Genomic DNA, 19630 nt, shown 5'->3' with positions numbered 1-19630 from the left:
TGTCTGCGGCAAACATGCCCATCCAAATACAACCATGCATGTCAGTGTATCTCGATAGCGAAAGTATCTTTCAAGAATCAGATGATGGGCAAATTAGAATTATGGCCATAAGCCTGTAGGAACCACTGCAACTGGTGATCCTTTCTATTTTTTTTGTCTGAACTCAGCTCGTTGCCTTCTTGTTATATGCTCGAGTAAATCTATGTTGGACACTTCTCATTATACATCTGACTCCGAATCTAATAGGGAAAAAAAGTTTCTTTTAAGAAACGAAGTGTTAGTGTAGGGCGATGCATGCCTAGCCTAAAGTTTTTTCTGATCGAATGCTGTATTTTTAGCAGAAAAAGTTTAGTAAACAGATTATGATAATTTTGATTTGTAAGGGAGAATTTCAGTTTACGTTGGAAGAAGTCATCAAAGTTATTAGTGCACTTGATGTTTTTAGTATTTTCTTCTGAAATAAATAAATATATATAAGAATTCATATAATTGCAAACTTTTATTTTCAGCAATTTGCAACTTAAATTTTGATATGTATTTGTATGTTTTTGCAGAGGAAGGTACAGCCACAAAATCGAATCGGAATGTTTGCAACCTGCTGTTAAATGCAACTTAAAGTTTTGTTCATGAATAGGATCTGCTAACAAATTCGTTAAAATTTTCATTGTGTTTATCCTTATTTGACAAATACAACAAAAGAACAAAATATTCATCTTTTGATTCTTCATATCCCCCTCCCCTTTCGTGCTTCTTAGATTCAACCCCTTCCCTGCTGTGAATTTAACAGAGCTAAGCAGTAGTCTAGAAATGTGTTCCTGTACATCTTTTGGTTACTTTCCTCAATTACAAAAGCTGATCATCAGCTAAATGCAAACTACACCTGCTATTTATTTCAAGTAGAACCTTTCTGTTCATAATTTTCTTCTACTTCCCGTCATGGATCAATTGTCCTAGGACAAATAAAAAGTGAAGTGATTGTTCACCATATAATACACAAAAATGTACAAAAGTCATATTAGAGCCCAGTTGTATGTTGCTGCAAAACTCTTTTAACTTGCAAACTTTGTCTATTCCCAAACATATATACACAGACATGTGCAAGCAAGAATGTTCATGCAAGATGTATACTAACAGTAGATCTGCATAAGGTAACCAGGCGAAGCATACCACACTCTCAAGGCCCTTTTGTCCTTGTAGGCCTGCATAGCATTACATGTCGATGATATACACAGTGGCAGATGCACGTTGGTTAATCACCAAGAGGAGAAAGGGGCTGTCGCATGCTAAGCTCAGCTTTAAGACTAGGGAAGCTCCCCAGATCGTGAGATTCTCCCAAGATTTTCTGCATAAACAGCAAAGCAATCAGAGGCTGTAAACGCTAGGTTAAATTTAAGTGCATCAGATACTCTTCGCATGCAAGTCACATGTGCTAGCCATTCCATAATCTCACCCGAATAGTTAGAAAGTTTTACATGCGAAGAAACCTTTCAGTGATAGATTCCCAACCCCCAAAATAAATGTGTTTAGCTCATGGGTGAGTTTCATATAGTTATAGGTTCTTTACGAGGTAGATGTTCCCCTGATGTACAAATGAGTGTGTCATTTTGAGAACCCAATCACTCTGAATTGCACTTTACAAACAGGTGCATTAGCTGTAACGGTGCTTCTTTTGAATTGAATTAAATAGCTACTTATAAGGTCAAATCCAAGATACTTTCTAAACGATGCCAGTGCAAGACTTGCGAATTTGCTCATCCCAACACACTGAACTTTTATGAATAGAACAACAGTTGACCCTCGTTCTGTTTCTAGAGAAACCAAATCATACTTAGAAAACTTTTGAGGGTTGCACTCCATGTATCATTTGAACCCCATTACTGCACCGTGAATAAGCTCTAAATTTCGTGTTCATTTTGACACAAAACTTAAACTGACAAATAATATTGCTCGCTACCATAAGCAGATGCATACTTGTGGAATCGGTTCATATAGGAAAATATCATACCAACTAGATATAGAAAAGGGAAGTTAAAAATTACTCACCAGTGCAGCAAGATGTGCTTCTTGTAGGATGTTTCCATCTATCTCTAATCTAGCAATAGGAAACTCTGGAAGATGTCCTGATTGCTTTTTACCAAGTAAGTCCCCAGGTCCTCGAAGGACGAGGTCCATGCTTGCAAGCTGAAAACCATCAGATGATTTTTCCAACACCTTCAAACGATTCAAGCTACTTGGGGTGGATGCTACTAAAATACATTTAGATTTCCTATCACCACGTCCAACTCGCCCTCTAAGTTGGTGAAGCTGAGCTATCCCAAATCTCTCAGCATTCATTACAACCATCATAGATGCATCTGGAACATCAACACCAATCTCAATCACTTGCGTTGAAAGTAGAATATTTGTTTCTCCAGATCTAAATCGTCTTAGTGCTTCACCTTTCATGTCACTTTTCATTTTTCCATGTAATAACCCGCAATTATAGCCCGCAAATCTACTGGATATGGTTTTAAGGTCAGCTGAAGCAGCACGAAGCTGCGGCAGTTGCTCAGATTGCTCTATTACTGGATATACAAGATATACTTTTCCACCTGCTTCCAATTCATCCAGCATCATCTGTTGCAATTTACAATACAGAATTAGGTAAACAAGTCCTAGCGGAATGTTGAGCACCAAAATCAGAACCCATGGTATTTCTTTTAAGAAAGAAGTGATGATTAAACTGAACAGTTCTTCCTAGTCATATAGCCTGCAAACTATTCCCTTCAGAGCCCATGGTATGTTTTAAGAAAGAAGAACTGATTAAAATGAACTGTTCTTCCTAGTTGCATAGCCTGCAAACTATTTCCTCTCTGCAAGACCTAAATGCATTGGAGCCTAAGTTTACAGATAGACTGTTAAAAAATGTTCTTCAGTATCAGTAATCCTATGGATGCATAGTCATTCAAACAACAGTAGAGAAGAAGAGCAAAACAAAGTGGTATTGGACCCATTCTTAAGGCTATCCTGGAAGTAAGCGCAGGGCAAGATGCCCAACATCTTAGTTCTCAAGGAAGTGCCCTCCAACAAAGTTCTTATCCTTGGACTTTGAGCAGCTCTGCCATCAAACAAAGATCTATATTTCTGCATTAGGATATTTTAAATTTCAATTTCAATGTCAGCTTTGGCAGAGATAGCACAAGATTAACTTCAACAATGTAAGCTATTAGATTCTAGACGACAACATACTTTCCCATGGGACTCCTAGATTACCTCCATTTTCTCTTTATCTCTGCTTTTTCCAGAACACAGAACCAATAAAAGAAACCTTGTAGTACATTTCCAGAATTTTTATACCAACAGATCACGAGAGGGTCACTTTAAAACTCTTGTCCAGGATAAGTTGATTCCTATGCTTAAAAGATGCTATCAATTTGCCAAAGAAGGATCTTTACCTTATAGACGATCTCAATGCCATCTTCATTCCCTTCAATAATGTACGTCTCAATAGGTATCCTTCCTGGAGGTAGATCTGTGATCTGTCATATGAATTTGTTTTCATGTTTTGGAAGAGGTGGATTAGTGGGCAACAAAGAAAAACAAAGAACAGTAACTAACTAATGTATAAGTTATCAACTTCATCTTGAAGATTTTCAAGCTAAAAGAAAACAAGCATTCAGAATTTAGTATTTGAATCTGCTCGAACTGAGATGCTTAATGTGACTTTACTCATCATTCTTGATCCTTTGTATTTTATGTTTCTTTCCACTTTAACCAGCGGACAAATTGGTTTAAGGTGGATAGGTCAAAGTGTTGTCCCAGAAAATGAACTTCTACACTAGAACAGGTTATCTGGAACCAAAAATTTGGAAACAAGGCATAAAATGTTTAAAGCTTTTCCTTCTTGTCCACTTTACACACATGGTGGTCCACGTTAAGGTTCAGGATCAAAAAACTGAATCCAATATTATCCAGACTAAACTTGAGTCTCCTCACCGACTAACATAAAAATGCTTGAGTGGAAGACACTGGAACATACATTATGCCTCTCCAACTGTCAGCTTATGAATAATTTTGATTTTTTGTCTCTTTTTTCCTGGGGGCGGGGGGTGAAGGCAGATGAAGACCAGATCCAAGCAGGCAACAAAAGCACAGCACACAATACAAATTAAGATAAATCACCTAACAATGCAATGTATATTGGAATCGGGACAATCAAGAGGTTTTAGAAGTCAATCAAGGCCTGACAGCAAACAAGATATCAGTTATGTCTTCTACCTGCCTTTTTATCCATATAATTAAAAATGAGCACTGGTTTCTATTTGGCACTCATCTACCCACAGAAATCAGGTGTTCATGAACAGAGACTTCATTTTCTGCATAGAGTTTTGTATCGCTTACAAAACTGCACTATTCCTGATGGTATTGAAACATGAAAGCCGCAGATGCTGGTTTTACACCGATTTTCCTTTTGCAAACATGTAGAAAAACTAAAAAAGAAGATACATGGAATAAATTTAGCGGCATCTGATGTGGCATTGAATCTGATGGTATAAAATTTGGAAAGAAAAATATATAATTCCACATACTTGTGTAAGGGACATGTCTCCATATAAAGCCAGAGCAAGAGTCCTTGGAATAGGAGTAGCTGACATAGCAAGAACATGCGGAGCCATAATGTTGTCCCCTTTCGAGGAGTCATCTGACTTAGCTGATTCCAGCTTTAAACTTGCAGGGTTGAAGTATAACTGAAACATTATAAGCCCCAATCATATAATCAACACACATCAAAAGGAAACATTCCAAGCAATTTGCTAAAGCATATAAAAACCAATATCTAGGTGGGAATCTCATTGTTTTAAGTTTCTAGTTTCTGTAAGGACTAGAAATGACCACTGAAGAAACTTTCCACTTTGCTATACTTCCGATGCCTTTAACCATCGTCAAACAGTGATATTCTAGTTGTTACTGTCTTTCAATTTTTCTTATGTTTCTTCTGATCAGATTAACTATGAAACTCATCCAATTATTCCCACATTATCCATATTAACCCTCTAGCACCTCTATACTAACTCCTTGCCACAATTTTGCAAGCTCAGAGCTTCAAATGCATGCCAAGTGTGAAGAACTTATCTCATTATTGATAGGTAAAACACTTTTCTCTGCAAAGACTACCTTGCTGTTAAACAGTCCTCTCTGAATAACACCAAACCGGTGTTGCTCATCTATAACAGCAATGCGTAATGATGAAAATTCTACTTTATCAGCTATTAGACTGTGGGTACCAATGACCAAAGAGATATCTCCATTTTTGAGACCCTGGAAACCAATTAAGGGAACATAACCCGTTAGAAACTGAAATAATAAATAAAGAAAGATGAGTGGTATCTTCAAATCTTGCCTCACGAATGATATTTGACTGCCTTGACGAGGTTGAGCCTGTCAACAGAACAACAGATGGTGCCATTTGGCGGTTCTCCATATTCTCTAGCAATTTAAGAAGATGCTCATAATGCTGAACAGCAAGCAACTCAGTTGGAACCATAAAAGCTGCCTATAAATGGAAAATAGCTGTCCAATCATTATTTTTCGCATCGAATTCATGGAACAAAGTTTTGCAAATTGCTTGGGCAGAATAAAAGATACCAAACTTCCACTCAAATAATAATGTTAGTCAACACCAAAAATGTATCCAACATGGAGATTTCTCTTTCCACTTTGAGTTGTCCAGAGTTAAGTGTCATTTCTGTGAATATAGGATCCTTTTTCCATGCTATTTCAAGTTAAATAAATAACTGTATCAAATACGGAGGACCAACTTCGATCTTAGCATGAAAGCGTTAACCATCTACTAAAATATTTTCAACTCATGATCCATTTAATAAAGGGTAACCTCAAAACTTTTTTTTGCATACTTGAGGTATACAATGCGCCCTAGGGAAATACTCGATCTGGGATGTAATAAAAAAGTGCAAAATCTCACAAACGCATACCTGATACCCTGAGCCAATAACCTCCATACATGCCAAAAAGGCTACTATGGTTTTCCCACATCCAACATCCCCCTGATAAGAAAGAAGTTTCAAACTGTCAACCGTATAAAAAGATTCAGTGAAGTGACAATTACTGAAACCTCACATAGGTATCAACTTTGTTAATGTACAAGTTTGTACTAATAAAGCTTTTATCTGAAACAGATAATGCGACCACTAGCAAAGCAGTAAATAAACTAAGCATAAATATTCTTGATGCTCAATCAATTTAACAATCAACTATTATTAAATGGCCACAAAGAACATGAATTATATTATACACTACCATTGCTAGATGATAAATTGTTTAAGAAAAATCCTGGAATACTGATGTAGGAGAAGCATCCATTCAAATCCTTCATGCTTCTCATGCAGAATTAACCCACAAAATGCACCAGCTGATATTAGCAATGCCATCTTGGTAAAGCATATTTACATCCCACAATTATCCACATAAATGATCAGTCAATGGAAAAGTAGTCCTTTAGAAAAAATTCAGATTTAGTTTCATTGCCACTTTGAAAACTGACACTGAGTTTCAATTACTTTTATATAATGATTACTTCCACAAGCATCAGGGGCATTCGCATGAGAAAACATGACAACAGAACAAAGAGAGAGAAGGGGGAGGGGGGGGGGGGGAAGAGGAGCAGACCTGCAGTAGTCGATTCATTGGGACAGGTCGCTTTAGATCCCAAATAATTTGAGACACGGAGCTTAGCTGACTGGGTGTCAGGGAATATGGCAAAGCCTTAAAAAACTCCTTGGTCAGAGTAGACCAGTCTTCTACAAGTACAGCATTAAGTTCAGGTTTCCTGTATTTATCCAGTAAGCCATCTTTTTCTAGTTTGGTACCGAGACCTTCTAGCATTTGATACAGCCGTCCCAACTAAAAGAATAAAATTCAGGGACAGAATTTAGAAATATTTGAGTCAACATACCCCTATGCCTGGAAGGTAATCTTATACCAGCAAAGACTACACTATCAACCATAGACCCAGCAGAAATTCTTTAATGAAACATGAGCCACAAAAAGGCCAATATAAACAATGACTAAAAAGTTTCACGTAAGTGAATCTTCAATTGTGTAGGAAAATTTTCAGCTAGAAGAATCTTTAAGAAACATATTTTCCCTATCAGAAGAAGGGTTTTTAGGGCAAAGGATCAACATGAAACGTTGATCAACTCAGCACCTCATTCTCTTTAATTATCTCAAATTTCAAGCTGATGCAACAAAGTTCTTGATGAAGGAAATTCAAGTTATCTACTAAAACCCCGTCTATGGTATTTAAACAAATCAAGTATGTTCAACAAATTCAAATTGGAAGTCCTTCCTAGGCAAGAACTGTCAGGCAGATCTATAGTATTCATCTTTTGTTTAACAATTCCAACAATGGTTACTAAAAATAATTTATGTACTTGTCAGATGAAATGTGCATATTGACTTGAATTTCAAGAGTTACTGCAAGCTTACAGGGAAATACACTCAGCTTAGAAACAAAATAATTAAGAACAATCCCAGACTCAATTACATGCAAAGATGGAATCTGCTAAGTCACGTTCAATCTTGAATTATGACTTTACCTGAAACAAGGCCAAATTTTATAAAGCTCAATAGAGCCAATACAGCAGGTCTTAATCTTGTACACCCGTTGAAAAAAAAAAAAAACAGAAAAAAATGAAGGAAAAAAGTGGGTAATCTAAACAAGTCAGGTCAAATTGAAAATGGGGATTGTAAATGTGGCTAGTTGTCTGCAGCTCTAACAAGAGAAAGTAGAGTTATACAATCAAAATTTTCTAAGAAATGGTAGAGGATTCAGGTTACTGGTCCAAGAAATCAATAAAACTGAAAAACTATTATTTCTTGCTAAGTATAATATGATTTCAGTATGAGACAGACGGTAAGTGACCTTACCTGAAGATAAAAAAACTCATCAAATATAAGCCTCCTTCGAGCTGAATCGGCCTCAGCTAGATTCTTTGGCTGGTGAATTCCAGTATATGCCTACAACATCAATACAACTTTAATCCTGAGACTACACTGATCAAGTAGAATTATCCTGTACATTCCACGCTACACTTCCTTTATTAGTTATCTGTATGAAGTAGATTGTGAGTCTCAATTCTGTCATACAACAACATGGTGAGAGAACCAGTTGCATTTAGAGAAATGACAAATAATGGAAAAGATAGTCAGTCTCAAGGACTCGGTCAACAGTAGAAGTCTGTGCCTGCATACATCATGCATGCTTAATAAATGGCAGCATCCTTATCTAAATTCTTAAAAAGAATAAAACCTACTTCAACGGACAATAAAATCAACCTGACAAGGAACAGGTTAGAAAATGTCACATGACTAGTTTTCTTGATCTGACAAGTCAATTGTCAATCACTAAGAATTATCACAGCCATGATTTGTGAATTAAATAATAATATTTCAGCCTACTTTCAACATGGTTGCCCTTCCAGCCAATCAACCATAACTATATCAGACTTTCACGTAAAGTTCCAACTAAGCCTTTTGGTTTATGTAAAAGTTATTTTCAGTCACTCAGATTGTTGTTTTCAATATCATAAGAACTGGTAACACACCCAATGGAAAAAAATCACAGAAACACAGATAAACCATCGATCAAAAATGATACTGATCAGAAAGACAAGTAGCTGCTTACATCACGAAGGCATATAAGTTTAAAATCCTCTCGTATAACTTCAGGAATAGGATCAATATTGGGAGGCAATATTAGTAACCCTCTGAAAGAGATTAAACAAATAATACTTAGTGGATAATATAAGTAAATCAGCAATCGGAATTTCACATTCAACTGAGAAGAAGAAAAATATATCACAAAAGGAGCATTTATCCTCAAACAAGAAGTCTTCTATGGTTGACTAGACAATCTCCCCAACAAAAAGTTGGACGACTTCATGCGTAACTCAAACAGACATCATTAGCAGCTCTAGATAAATTGCTCACAACTCTTTCTGTACATTGAACTAAATGATGGGGTACTGTAATGCAACACAATTATTTATAGTTCTACTGTTTCATTTCTTAAAAATACCTGTATTGCCACAAATTCATCTTGTAACCTGTAAGACGCATTTAAAACTTATCATCTTTAAGATATAAATCTCAAACCTGGGATTCCTTATAGGATTTGATAAAAACAAAGCATTTTCTAAGTTAAGATATCAGCACATTTGCTAGCTACAGATGCCAAATCTCATCCTCAAATTCCCTACATTAGGACTATGACCATTTCGCTGAATTAGCAGCTATTGCTCATAAGCATCAGCAATTTATGATGAGCATCAACTACTACCAAGGCAATAGCAAAGCACCTAATTTGAGCCCTTTAGAAACATCAAAAGCAAGCATTTGAAATAACAGCCATCATTAGGAAAACTACAACAATAATTCACCTTTAACCAAAAGCTGTCTTCTCACAGGTAGAACCTAATAACCCATGCCTATCCTTACATTATAATATAGGACCATTAACACCTTTTTGATCCAAATCCTCACAACCTGGATAGCAACAGGAGTTCCATCCAAAATCATTAGAACAGATCATCAAACAGTTTTGAGCTACAAACCAATTAAGCAGACTATAGCCAGACTTCTAAAAGGCTATCATCCTAAGAAGCAAGATTTACAGATGATGAACTTTCATACGTGCCACTATAGCATTAAACTTGATCTGATTATATGAGATAACTCTAAATGATCTCTGAACAATTTGCAAAAAGTCCATAGCAACATTAAGCCCAGCAGCTTTGTCCTCCAGCAAATTAGATACAGCAAACTCTAGCCAAATGGACCATTACAACTCATAGACCTGATCAGGGAACATAAATTCAAACAAACTTCAACAGTTGTGGATCCAGTAAGATCCTAACTTAGATCACTACAAAAATCTAAATCACCAAGTCTTTTCCCTTTCAAGCCTATGAACCCCAAAGCATTATAACTGCAAATTTGTAGCGGCAACTAGAAGTATTGACAAAAAGTCATGGGTTAGCACCACCAGACGGGTGTCAACAGAAAAAGGAAATAAGGTCCTGAATTGCAGTTTGGCAAATGTAGTGTAGAAGAAATATAAGAACAATATAAAGGATCAAGTATTACTGGATTTATTCAAAAGGTGTCTCAAAGAGTTTGTAATTTACTAAGAACAACGCTGATAGTTAGCAAGCTAGAGGAGGAATGAAACAGGTGAAAGGAAAAAAGACTGACAAAAAGGTAAAATTAAAATTTAAGATTGTAAACACTTTCAGATTTAACGAAAGTACAAATACTCGTACAAAATGGCATGAAGAGAATATGATGGATTAGAAAATAATAATAAATAAGCACAAAAAGGACCAGAATGAGGGAAGCAAAGCAAAACAGAAGAAAGAAACATAGCTATCACTACTTAACATCTATATAATGTTTTATCTCCTTATAGATAAAATAAAAGGAAAACTTCAAAATTCAAGAAACAGTTATGCAGACAGAATAGCTTAGATATCTTTCATCAGATACAATCTCTTTTCTATGCTAGATGCTAACAAAGAAATTAGCCCCAACATAAGGAGAACAAAGAATAAGAAAGCAGCAAAGAAAGAAAAATTCGCCAGATCCAAGGTCCTTCAACCCAGAAGTTCCAGATAAATTAAGAACACAAAGAGGCTCTGACAGAATAAATTTTGAATCCATCTTCTCATACCAGGAAATTTTTTTTCAGCATGACAAGAACTAAGTATGCAAACCTTGAGATAATATCTTTAAGAAAGTTTGGTTTTAATCCTCCTTTCGAGGGATATATAGGGTAAAGAGTCTCTTTGCCACAGGTGGATGAATCTTCTTCATCCTGAAGTGTATCCAAAGTGTACTCCCTCATTTCATAGTGATCTTTTGTACGCATTGTGCGCACCTGCAAAACAAGCCGTTAAATTCAAGCTTTTGAATACAAAATCACAAGCAACAGGACATACTCTAAAAGATGCAGGAGACCAGCAAACAATGACAACCACTACAAAGTATGTATAGTGGCCTCTAAGTCCATCCAACCACCAGCCAAATGGTTTGTCATGTTCTATCATTGTTAAGCTACTATGCTTCTTCCTTGTCACATCTTATGAGCAGGACGACCAAGAAGGTGGCTGGTTGAAAGTCTGGGAATGCCTGTACTATCAATGATTGAAATTCCATTTCCTCTAGATTAGTATTACAACAACATTCAAATCCAGATTGAAGTTGGTACGGGCAAATAAGAGACGGATTTAATCACTGAAATGTCTGATTCAGTTGGATGCTTGCCAAAGTAGGAACTCCCGTGCTACTGGAAAAATGAAATTCTGTTTCCTCTAGAATAATATACAACAGAATTCAAAACCTAAATTGAGACAAATGCAGGCAAAATATGAGATAGAATTTAATCAGGAAAATGTCTGATCCAACTGGATGTGTCTCTCGTTATAATTATTTTTACCCCAGAGGAAAACAAGTAACGATTATGAGTTAAGGAAGTTTACAACTATGCATATTTGTAAAACAGAAAGACTCAACGAATGAAGTTACTTGTTGGTAACAAAATTACCCGTTTTTTTCAAATTTATGCTACAGAACGTGGCCATGACAAACATCTTTTAGCAACAGGAATCTTATTATCCACCAAGCAACACTTATTGCATCAGAATTCACAACTTCGGGTTGGGCGACAAGCTTGAAGTGAACTTACACAGACAAGGCATAGTCAAGCTTTACCATTAATTAGGAAAAAAGAAGTTTTTGAGTACCAAATGAAAATTCAAAGACTGCAAGAACGCATCACTGAAACAACTACTATGGTTACTCTCAACACAAAAGCAAGAAAGTCACTGCATGCAATCCAATTTATGGAGTCACAGTCATGCCTCTTTTGACTATTCCAAGGAAATAATCTCAAAAATAAAAGCAGTATTCATGTCAATAATATTGAGAAAGAACAAGAATAGCGCAAAACATTAGGTTTAACAACCTCACCTTACCACTAACGCATACAACATCTCCCTCCTTGTGCTTTGACTCAAGACTTCTTAGAAAAGGTTGGTATGTGAAGCGAGTACCACGGAAAAATTTTTTCAAATGTAAATGTATTGTTCTCAATTTCCTGCTTTCAGTTTCATCTACAATGCATTCAGAGGTTGACCCATTTTGCATAACTTCACAAGCAACAACAACCTCAAGAAATGAAAATGAATAACCAGCTCTAATACCCCTGCAAGAGAAACACAGTTTTCAAACTATTAAAACAGTTCGAGTCCTGCTACTTGATTCTACAGATGCAAAGCAAAACAAAACTCCTAAGTAACAAGTGAAAGGATAAATATACAATAGTCACTAACTTAATCATTCCTATTGCATTGTATGTATTTTGTATCAAACACTTCTAAGTTACATGTTATGCCTAAATGTACTGTGAAATCAAAACCAAAATGTTCAAAGGAAATCCTCATACATAAGAATTGCAGAGAAACGAGGGTTCTCAACCTGAAAAGATTAATCAATGCAGAAAGAATATGTCTAGATCAGAAGTAGAATTTTAAGTCTACAAGTTGCACCCTTTGTTATTAGGCTTGAAGCTTGACTTAAATTATCTAACTCAGATTAATTGAAAGTAAAACATATTAGTGCTTGAAAAAAATCACCGAGTAGATTATTTAGCAGGTAGACCTTATTATAAATTAAAAATTCAATTTTCTACCTTTTTAACTGAAATTATTTAGACAAGGTGGTTTGCCAATAAGATCATTGATATTTCCAGTGATATTATCCTGTCTACATGAAATTTCAGCAGCACTGATGTCCCATATTCGTTAACCTTAACTTTTATCCCAATCAATATGGTGAAATTTCAGTTAACCACTTTTATAATCTTTATCTTCAGCTAAAAGAAGTGTGATGTAAACGGCATAAAAAATCTCATTTTTGTTGCAGAACGGAGTTGAGTCAAGGAAAATAGACCCATTCTGCTGGGTATTTTAAACTCTGATTATGCAAAGTCAAGAATGGTCTAAATAGATATTTAAAACCTCAAACATGAATTGGCGCTTTTATGTATTGACAGCATTGAAGAGTAAAATAAACGCAATTGCGCAATTCCATATCCTAAGAGAAAGCAGGAGTGAGGGTTTTCAGGTGCTAAAGATCGAGGATTTTTAAGCTTAAGTCCAGGAAAAAAGATATAGAAATGTAAAATACATGCATGAGTTTTACTAAAAGAAATCTAGAATAGCAAGTAGCATATTCATGCTGAATAAGAACTTTCTGTTCCTTAACATCAGGGAGAGGACTTTCTAAGAAAAACAGGGTCAGAACAAGATGAAGAAGAACAAAAACATTTAGCAGATTTATTACTCAGCCAAGGTTTCTAAGTTTATTGGGTTTGTGGTTGGAATGCATTCATCTTTCAAATACTCATATTTGGACAGATATAAAACAGGACAGGGGTTGAATATTCTCTTCAAAAATTTTCCTGATCCAATTATATTTAAGAAACTGGATTACAAACTCCAAGTAAAATTTCAAAAAGCAGGAAGCTCAATCTTAGTTACTGACAAGCCTTTATTATGTATATATTTCAATGCATAGGAAAATTTCTAGAATGGTCATTAATCATTCCAAGCCAGATGAATACATAATCAGTTACAAATCTAGGCAGGACCTTGAAGATAATATTTTCCCGACAAAAATCAAATACTGCCCATCATCAATGCTGACTTCTGCATTTTGTAGATTGGCATATGTTCGAGGATAATGGTACAGCAATTTCCGCAGCTACAACCAAAATGTTAAAAAAAATATATCAAGAACAACAACAATTAGTTGCAGGTTGAAATCACAAATGTCAAAGCTATAATCTAAAACAATGCCCACCGTGTGGAAGCCGCAGTTTTCCAGCTGACTATACTGCCTTTTAGTGAGTCCAGGAATGCAATTTATGGATCTATCAAGAATATCTTGCATTGGTGCAGCAGTATTTTGTGTCTCAAGCATAGTGGTAGCACTGACAGGTTCGTCAAGATGGAATTCTAAGTTGCTTCCTGCCTTTGGCTTCAAAGTTGGTGACCCTGAATGCATATGTTCCGTTAAAGAAGATGAGTTCCCATCTTCTCTTCCCGGACATAAAGATGTCCATGTCTCATATAGAGAATCAGGTTCAACCAACTTAGGCTCACTAGAATTGGCTAGAAATTGTTGATAAAGCTGAGATGCTAAAAGGCCTTCATCCATGGAGCTGCATGTTGCTTCATCATACAATTCCACCGGTGGAAAGAAACCCAATGATATGGATGGGAAACGTTTACAAGCCAATGAGACATCAAAATCATCTTTTCCACCATTACACTTCTCACATAGTTCATTGTCTATCGAGTCATCAATGCCATCATAACCAAGAAGGACAGTTACCTAAAGGTAAATCAGATTGAGATAATAAAAAAAATCCCCTTTAGATGGCAAAAATCAGATACCACTAACTTTAAAATCGGAAGGGAAACTGTAAATGTAGTAATCATGTGAAAAACTAAGCAACCTTCAAGCTAACAAATATCACAAAGACTCTGATTTCTCAATATTATTACTGCTATACAATGAGTATTAGCTTAGTTGGACTAGCTCCAGAAGGATTAGAACTCAGAATTGGGTACATGAACTAAATGATCTTGTCAATAATCTATATTACTAAATACTGATAGTTTGTCTTCCCTTTCTTGAATTTTTCAGCAATCTTTGTATTTGATAATAAAAAATCCAGTTTCCATTACATGAAAGTAATATCATTTTCAAATAGACATAAAAGATCTAAGGGCATGCCTTGCAAACTAACAAGGTACATGCCTGACATAAAGGATGAAAGTGAAGATGTATGCAAAGTGCTAAAATGCAGGAGCAACAGTTGTGGACAGGTAGCCAATGCGCACACACCTTTTCGAGCAACTTTGAACGATCAGGATATTTAGCCTTCCTCTGTGCATCAACTTTCTCCAGAAAGTTTCCAGATGACTTATGCTTCGACCGAAAATACAAGTTTGAAATCTTTGGAAAGAAAAAATTACTGAACCTGCTTATCATTGCAAGAGGCCCTGATTAACAAATGGTTACAAAAAACTATATTCAGTTGAATATAGTATTACCAATTTTACCTCATATTTCCAACCAAAACATTCCTAAAACCTCTCCCAACTTCCAAAGTAACTGGCAATCTCGAGAACTGTTTAGCTAAACACTGCAGGATAGAACTCAACTTCAATCCAACTCATCCATGCATGGTAATAAAACAGGAAAGAAAGCATTTGAAATAGTATTTTCATAATTTTTAAAAAAATTAAAACAAACTTAAACACAATAGACAAACATTTCTGTGCATGTTGTAGAAATGTTAAAATTACAAAGTTCAAATGAACTTTTACGTTCTAGTGTATAATTTATAGCAACTAGGATAGTCCTTAAGTTCATAAAAAAAATAGGAATCCACGATTGGTTGCACGAGCCACAGAAAGGCACTGGTGCTGTCATTCACAAAAGGGAACAAGACAAGACAAAATAATACCTCTACAAAACATATAAGCCAAAGGGCAAAGTGACAGCAGAATAAGCCACAATGCAGAATGTACCAGAAATTTGTTACTACAAGCACCACCAGAATAGAGGAAAGAAGAGTCTTTTAAGGTCATTCAAGTCAAAGCTTTTGCACTCCGAGGGCAAAAGAATGAAAACTTTAACCAGAATGGAACTAGGGAAGAAAGCTATGCCATCTTATGTTGAACAAAAATATACAGCAATCCATCCCTCTCAAATTAGAAATAACCCGTAACTGAGCTAAGTCAGGAGATGATATTGCTGAGCCAGTCTGAAAATGTCCTGTTAGGCATTCATTTTGTGTGTTCTTTGACTTAATTCTAGTTAAAAGTGTTGGCCCCAAGCTTGTGACATAGACATGGTTTATAAACTTCTTCCATTTATAGCATGGAATTCAGACATTTTAGTAGTCATAAATTCTATGAGGGAGCTTTCAAATTAATCAAAGAAGAGTTAAATGATTATTTATATTACTGAAAAGGGACGGATTTGGGACGACCAAGCCCATGATTTTTTTTTTTTTGGCCAATTTGATGCCGTTAATTTAGGAGACTGTAGCATGACCAACTTGTTCTCACAAAATAGTACCTCTCAGGGGCACAAGAGTTGCCTAAAAAGCCATATAAAATTCTAACTTAAATTGGTGAACTCCCAATCAAAAAAGAATACTAATGAAAGCTGTGAATCAGAAACGGGAGTAGGCATAATATGAGAGTGAAGAGAACTGAAAAACAAGATTAAATAAATAAATAATAAACAAACTTATTTGGAGTATATCTGGCCACCAGCTCACTGTTCAAAGAGGTTTACTGCCCTGGTCGAGGATTAATACCCTATAAGGATGCATCTTTGCGAAGCCTTTTCACACTAAACAAAAGCAGTGGTTTCAAGAACACAATTCCCAAAATAAATGCACAGATAGTTTCATTAATAGTGTTACTATGTTGAAACACATGTACAGGCCCATTTACCAAGTATTACATCACTGACAAATGGAAAAGTTGCCTTAGTATTACATCAATGAAAAACAGAACAGTTGCGTTACTTTATTCAAATTTCATGTCAATGACCCATTTGGAATCACTCCCTACCAGTGCAATTTCATGTCTAAAAAATTTTTCCGTTTCAATTGCACTGTATTTCTTTATTATCTACATTATCCATCATCAATCATTTAAAATCACTTCTATTATTTCTCATGCAATTTAAAAAGATGCTTGTACAGATATTCAATTCTATCTTTTTCCTATTATTCCTTATCTATCTTTTATCTTTGCTAAATAAGAGATAGAGGAACCTTTTTTCATGTTATGTCCATCAGGGTTACAAACTATTCTGATGTTTTTGAGTAAATAAATTGAAAAACAGAGAACCAGCGAATAAAGGCTACAATGTGATAGTATCTTTTACCTGACAGCAACCTTGCCCAACCAATCCTGATACTGCCATGTGCACATGTCTCCTGCACAAATAAGTGGAACAACAACGATACAGATATTAAACCTGAAAAATGAAAAGGTGTGAAGAAAATATTATTATGAATGAACTAAACATAAAAATGCTAAATGACAGTAGAAAGACTTGAAAAAAATAATAAATCAGCACAAGAAGAAAAGGACCAAAGATAGAGCACTTTTTCTTTTGCAATTAGATCCTAGTGGCGCACAACCTTATCTTTTATTTTGCTTTAAAGGGAACAAAAGTTAGCACTTGTGTATCAAAGGCAACATCTCAACTCAGAGGTGACCAAGTCAAGAAAGGCATCTAGAGTAAATAGGTCAATACTGAGAATATAACAGGAATCCTTGCTAGCCAAACCAAAACCAAAGCGAACTAATCTCATTGAAGGTTTGTTTCTGACCCAATCATAAATCGAATTATCCTAATGCTTAGCTCATTGTGTACTCCAACCCTCAAGCCGTGCAACTGTTTAGCAAACCCAACCAAACTTTGTGTCAACAAGCCAATATAGAGCATAACAAGCGATGTGGAAAGCTAAATCTTTTGCCACCCTTTATTGATTAAAATTGTGGCATTGAGGTTCCAATATTCAGATAATTTAAATCACCTTCCCCACTGATGGACCCCATATTTGCTGGTCTTTTGGCAGCGTTCTACATAAAATTAAAACTGCAAGGACCTGAACATGCAGCAATTCCAACAATTATAGACACCATTGCAGTATCAGCCTATTATCTAAGCAATCAGGCAAATGCTGAGATTTTGGCCAATAATATCAGCATATTGACAAGAACTTAATGCCTTCCTCAAGGGGAATTCGCCAATATATAGCCCACACGGAAACTAAGTATATCTTGGGCAATTGATCAACCAGCTTACTGTAATTGAGCCGCCAGTTATTCAGTTCTAGAGCAGGGTCCTTACTATTTACGAATTTGCAAAACGGTCAATTCTTTTTTCCTTGTAAAAGGGCAAACAAGAATGGTGAAAGGAATCTCATTCCAATTGAAGATACCGAATCAAATCTTAAGCTCTAAACTCCACATAATTCTCAAATTTAAGCTGAATATTTCATCCAAAACTGGAACCTCCTAGACATTAAGCAAATATATACTCACGTTCAAAGAACTCAGACAACAGAGACTATATATCCAAAAGCCAAAAGGGTTCAATTCATCATGATAAAAGAAACTATCTTTCACATTCAAAGCACAAAAGCAACCCAAAATAAGGAATTTTTCACCCATGAAGCACATAATGGACTCTTCAGAGTTAAAGCTTTGAATTCTGAACAGCTAGCAGATAAGAAGACGCTACTCGTACCTTTTATATTAAATTAACTACCGCAGGTAATAGCAGAAATGTGCCTGTGAGTGAACTCACCCTGGACTGTTTGATAATTTGGAGCAGAAGAAGCTATTTCTGTTACATATAGCTGTCTACATCGGACACGTCCTTTTATCCCCTCTTTTCTTGTCAGGGTTTAAGGATTGTTTACTGGGGAATCCAAAGGTGCAATTTGCAAACTCCAAAATCCCTCTTCAGTCCTCACTTAAATACCTTTGTCTTTTTTTTTTCTTCCATCTTGCTCCTTTTTTTTTTTTTTTTTTGGGGTTAGAGAGGGCTTTTCCTGGGCAAAATACGTTTTTTCAGTTTATTTTCTTTTGCTTTTTTTTTCTGGTTGGCTTTTCTTATCTTTGCACAATGTACCAGCGAATTTCCCTAATTATAAATTTTTTTGGTACATAAATTAATTTAATTGTCAACACTACATGAAAAATAGAATCTTCTTATTCGTCAATTTATATCATGATTGTTAATCAGTTGATGTTTAATGTGAGGATGTGATAAACTCGAATTTCAATTTTAACTAAAATTATGTTGTGAGTATTAGCTAGTAATTTATTTAAAACCGAAATACATATAATTAAACAATCTAAGATAAAAAAAAAAAAAGAAAAGTTACATAAATATGTTCATTAAAGAAGATATCTTTTATCACGTTACATAAGTTTTTTGTCGATTAAACCAAAATCAATCAATAACATTGAAATAGAATTAACCGTTAACAAAGATAATTATTTCCCTCCTTTACAATCACAATTCAATCATATGACAAAAATTTTGCTTCTGCAAGGTTAAAAGTGAATTATTATGGAACCGGTCCACCTATACAAAATGATAAAAATCACTACATTCTTATTTGAAAGATATAAACAAAAGAATTGTTGAATTTTTTTTTTTAATTTGTATGTATCACTTAAGTCGTATGTTTAGTATTGAATTATTCTCATGGAACGCCACGTGCAAAGTATTTCGTGGCATTTTCATCTAACATCTTTCCTGTTTGGGCTTTACAGGACCTATATTATATATACCCAGTTTCAGAAGGCCAGAGGCAGTCACCTCTTCCTAAAGGAAGCCAGGAAACCCTAGAAGCAAAATAGAGACCTTTAGAATTTGCAGCTCTTCCACTACCATCGCCTCTCCTTTCCTTCTCCGCCCAATTTTGCCTTTTTCTTCTTTTCTCCAATTGATCATGCAATAA

General features: G+C 35.5%; 1 protein-coding gene across 21 annotated transcripts; it reads right to left on the bottom strand.

The window, feature by feature from the left end:
* Window positions 1-864: 864 nt before the first annotated feature.
* On the bottom strand, window positions 865-18617 carry LOC113716407 (ATP-dependent DNA helicase homolog RECG1, chloroplastic/mitochondrial). Of its 21 annotated transcripts, none has more exons than XR_011825084.1 (19): window positions 18406-18590; window positions 17032-17083; window positions 15186-15268; window positions 14968-15103; window positions 13918-14451; window positions 13706-13818; window positions 12025-12259; window positions 10770-10933; window positions 8684-8765; window positions 7927-8016; window positions 6667-6900; window positions 5973-6044; window positions 5381-5533; window positions 5155-5298; window positions 4569-4727; window positions 3435-3518; window positions 2044-2616; window positions 1168-1342; window positions 865-950 (listed from the first exon to the last, which is right to left on the bottom strand). XR_011825084.1 is itself a non-coding variant. In XM_072071850.1 (19 exons), exons 2-19 carry the CDS (start codon window positions 17068-17070, stop codon window positions 1250-1252), a joined length of 2904 nt encoding a protein of 967 aa, XP_071927951.1. In that variant the 5' UTR covers window positions 17071-17083; window positions 18406-18591; the 3' UTR covers window positions 961-1249. The 21 variants fall into 21 exon arrangements, 20 of the variants coding, with proteins under 20 accessions (XP_071927951.1, XP_071927952.1, XP_071927954.1 ...); XM_072071850.1 differs by lacking the exon at window positions 865-950 and having other exon boundaries at window positions 961-1342; window positions 2044-2354; window positions 2439-2616; window positions 18406-18591; XM_072071851.1 differs by lacking the exon at window positions 865-950 and adding an exon at window positions 16384-16488 and having other exon boundaries at window positions 961-1342; window positions 18406-18589.
* Between the last annotated feature and the right edge of the window lie 1013 nt (window positions 18618-19630).

This window comes from Coffea arabica, chromosome 11e (genome assembly GCF_036785885.1).
Source record: "Coffea arabica cultivar ET-39 chromosome 11e, Coffea Arabica ET-39 HiFi, whole genome shotgun sequence".
Classification (NCBI taxonomy): Eukaryota; Viridiplantae; Streptophyta; class Magnoliopsida; order Gentianales; family Rubiaceae; genus Coffea; species Coffea arabica.
This window is presented reverse-complemented; position numbering and strand designations above follow the sequence as displayed.